The 2,524-nt window shown below is 42.1% G+C and overlaps 1 protein-coding gene across 1 annotated transcript; it reads left to right on the top strand.

The window, feature by feature from the left end:
- The first annotated feature begins 794 nt into the window (after positions 1 to 794).
- Positions 795 to 1,694, top strand: Tas2r16 (taste 2 receptor member 16). Its single transcript, XM_052172441.1, has one exon. It carries the CDS (start codon positions 795 to 797, stop codon positions 1,692 to 1,694), a length of 900 nt encoding a protein of 299 aa, XP_052028401.1.
- The last annotated feature ends 830 nt before the right edge of the window (positions 1,695 to 2,524 follow it).

Raw genomic sequence — 2,524 nt, 5'->3', positions numbered from 1 at the left:
CTTGGTCATAATGTTTGTGCAGGAATAGAAACCCTGACTAAGACAATCTCCATTGGGAAGTCAAGAAAGACTGTGTGGTGGTTTTGCTGAAATTTGCCATCTCTGAGTTTGGGAGATTCAGCACACCCTTTAGAGACTGATCTTTAACCGATGGGGCCAAAAGGCCTGAGCTAAAGCCTTAGCATTAGGAATGATAGGCATAATTCCCAAGCAACGACTTCCGTTACCTTTTTGATTTCCCCCTCACAATTCGGTTGCAAGGTTCACACCCCCAATTGTTGAAGTGCCTGAGAAAGGGGGATCCCGAGGCTGGCATTAGTATGTCATTTGACAGAATGGAAACATTGCCCAGGATATTCATGCACAGTAAAGGGTTCATCTTTTCTACTGTACAAATTTTAACTTTGTATATTTTTAGAGACATTATTTAAAGAAGATAGAGAGATGCCCAAAGAGTGTCTGGAGCAGACAGGTGAAGAACAAACACCATGCATGTATAGTGGATTTCTCTTTATGAAAATAATCAAATGATCTGAGAATCAAGGATCCACATGCAAACAAGATTTTCATGCATCCCTGTGTGAATTTAACCTAACAAGCAAAGCATAGACAAATCCTGTAGATAGGGAAATGTCTATGTCACACGTGAGTAAGGAGGATTTGCATCTGCAAAGGTGTGCTCTCTTATACTGAGAGTGGTTCATACAAATATGAAACACATACCTGTTTCATATTTAAAAAGTGGTTTAGAGCTGCTGAGTCTTTTGGTCAGGAAGAGACTTCAGAGTAGAAGCATGGTGCCACCCCAAGTCACCATCTTCTCCATCATCATGTATGTGCTTGAGTCCTTAGTAATAATTGTGCAAAGTTTCACAACGGTCGCAGTGCTGTTCAGAGAGTGGATGCACTTTCAAAGACTGTCACCGGTGGAAATGATTCTCATCAGCCTGGGCATTTCACATTTCTGTCTACAGTGGACATCGATGGTGTACAACTTTGGTACCTATTCTAGGCCTGTCATTTTATTTTGGAAGGTATCAGTCATCTGGGAGTTTATGAACATTTTGACATTCTGGCTAACCAGTTTGCTTGCTGTCCTCTACTGTGTCAAGGTCTCTTCCTTCACTCATCCCATCTTCCTCTGGCTAAGGCTGAAAATTTTGAAACTGGTTCTCTGGCTGATATTGGGAGCTCTGATAGCTTCTTGTTTGTCAATCATCCCTTCTGTTATCAAATATCATATCCAGATGGAATTAGTCACCCTAGATGATTTACCCAGGAACAGTTCTTTGATTCTCAAACTACAAAAGTTTGAATGGTATTTTTCAAATCCCTTTAAAATGATTGGTTTTGCTGTTCCTTTCCTCGTGTTCCTGGCTTCTATTATCTTACTCACAGTCTCACTGGTCCAGCACTGGGGGCAGATGAAACACTACGGCAGCAGCAACTCCAGTCTGAAAGCTCAGTGCACTGTTCTGAGGTCTCTTGCTACCTTCTTCACCTTCTTCACGTCCTATTTTCTGACTATAGTCATCTCCTTTATTGGCACTGTATTTGATAAGAAATCATGGTTCTGGGTCTGCGAGGCTGTTATCTATGGTTTAGTCTGTGTTCACTTTACTTCACTGATGATGAGCAACCCTGCATTGAAAAAAGCACTGAAGCTGCAGTTCTGGAGCCCAGAGCCTTCCTGAGGCGGGGAATACAGGAAAGCCTCTGGGGTAAGGAGACTTTGCATTGGCACAGTCCTTATAGTGGAATGCAAACTTGAACATGAACTTCATTCCCTTTCATGTCCACAGATGGCTGCATTTATCCATCATCACCCATCTCCCCTGAATTCTGACCCATTCCCTTCCTATCCTATCCATAGTCCCCTGGTTGGTTTTGATTTTTCTCATGATCACACCAACTCTGTTTAGCTTTAGCCACCACTGCAATATGACTGAAATACATTGAAAGTGTCTGGGATAGACTGAGGCTGTGTTCTAGTGACAAGGTAGGGAACACAACTCTCCAACTTTTATACATGGTGGACATATTTGGTGAACTGAACTTCTGACTCTTGCTTTAGAAGACTGATACAACTCCTGAAAGCAAACCATCCAATGGATATGTGGTTATGGGTGAGTCATGGTTGGTTGCGAAAGCAAATTGTGGTGCCTGAAAAGAAATGGATATTCTTTTTCTCTTGAGTGTGTCACTCTGACGTATTTCCCATGTTAAATCCATATTTGATATTAAGAGCACGAATGTAAGTAAAGCCTAAAAGACTACTTCCAAAGCTCCCATTCTGCTTTTCTCAGCAGTATCTCTGATATTGCATTGAAAAGAAAAACTGTGCTGCCCCACTTGAAGAAGGACCTGTGCCACGCAATGTAGACATCTCCCGGGCTACATCAGCTCAACTGCAGCTGAAGGTGGGATGGAAAAGGGTATACTTTTTCTTGCTGAATAGAGTCTCACCTGAAGGGATTCTGAGCAGAATAAATCTTAATATACCCAAGGTCTCCTAGGAGTGGTT

This window comes from Apodemus sylvaticus, chromosome 2 (genome assembly GCF_947179515.1).
Source record: "Apodemus sylvaticus chromosome 2, mApoSyl1.1, whole genome shotgun sequence".
NCBI classification, from domain to species: domain Eukaryota; kingdom Metazoa; phylum Chordata; class Mammalia; order Rodentia; family Muridae; genus Apodemus; species Apodemus sylvaticus.
This window is presented reverse-complemented; position numbering and strand designations above follow the sequence as displayed.

Excerpts from the sequence above, each read along its gene's own strand:
- Tas2r16 (XM_052172441.1), top strand. The coding sequence starts at position 795 with ATGGTGCCACCCCAAGTCACCATCTTCTCCATCATCATGTATGTGCTT.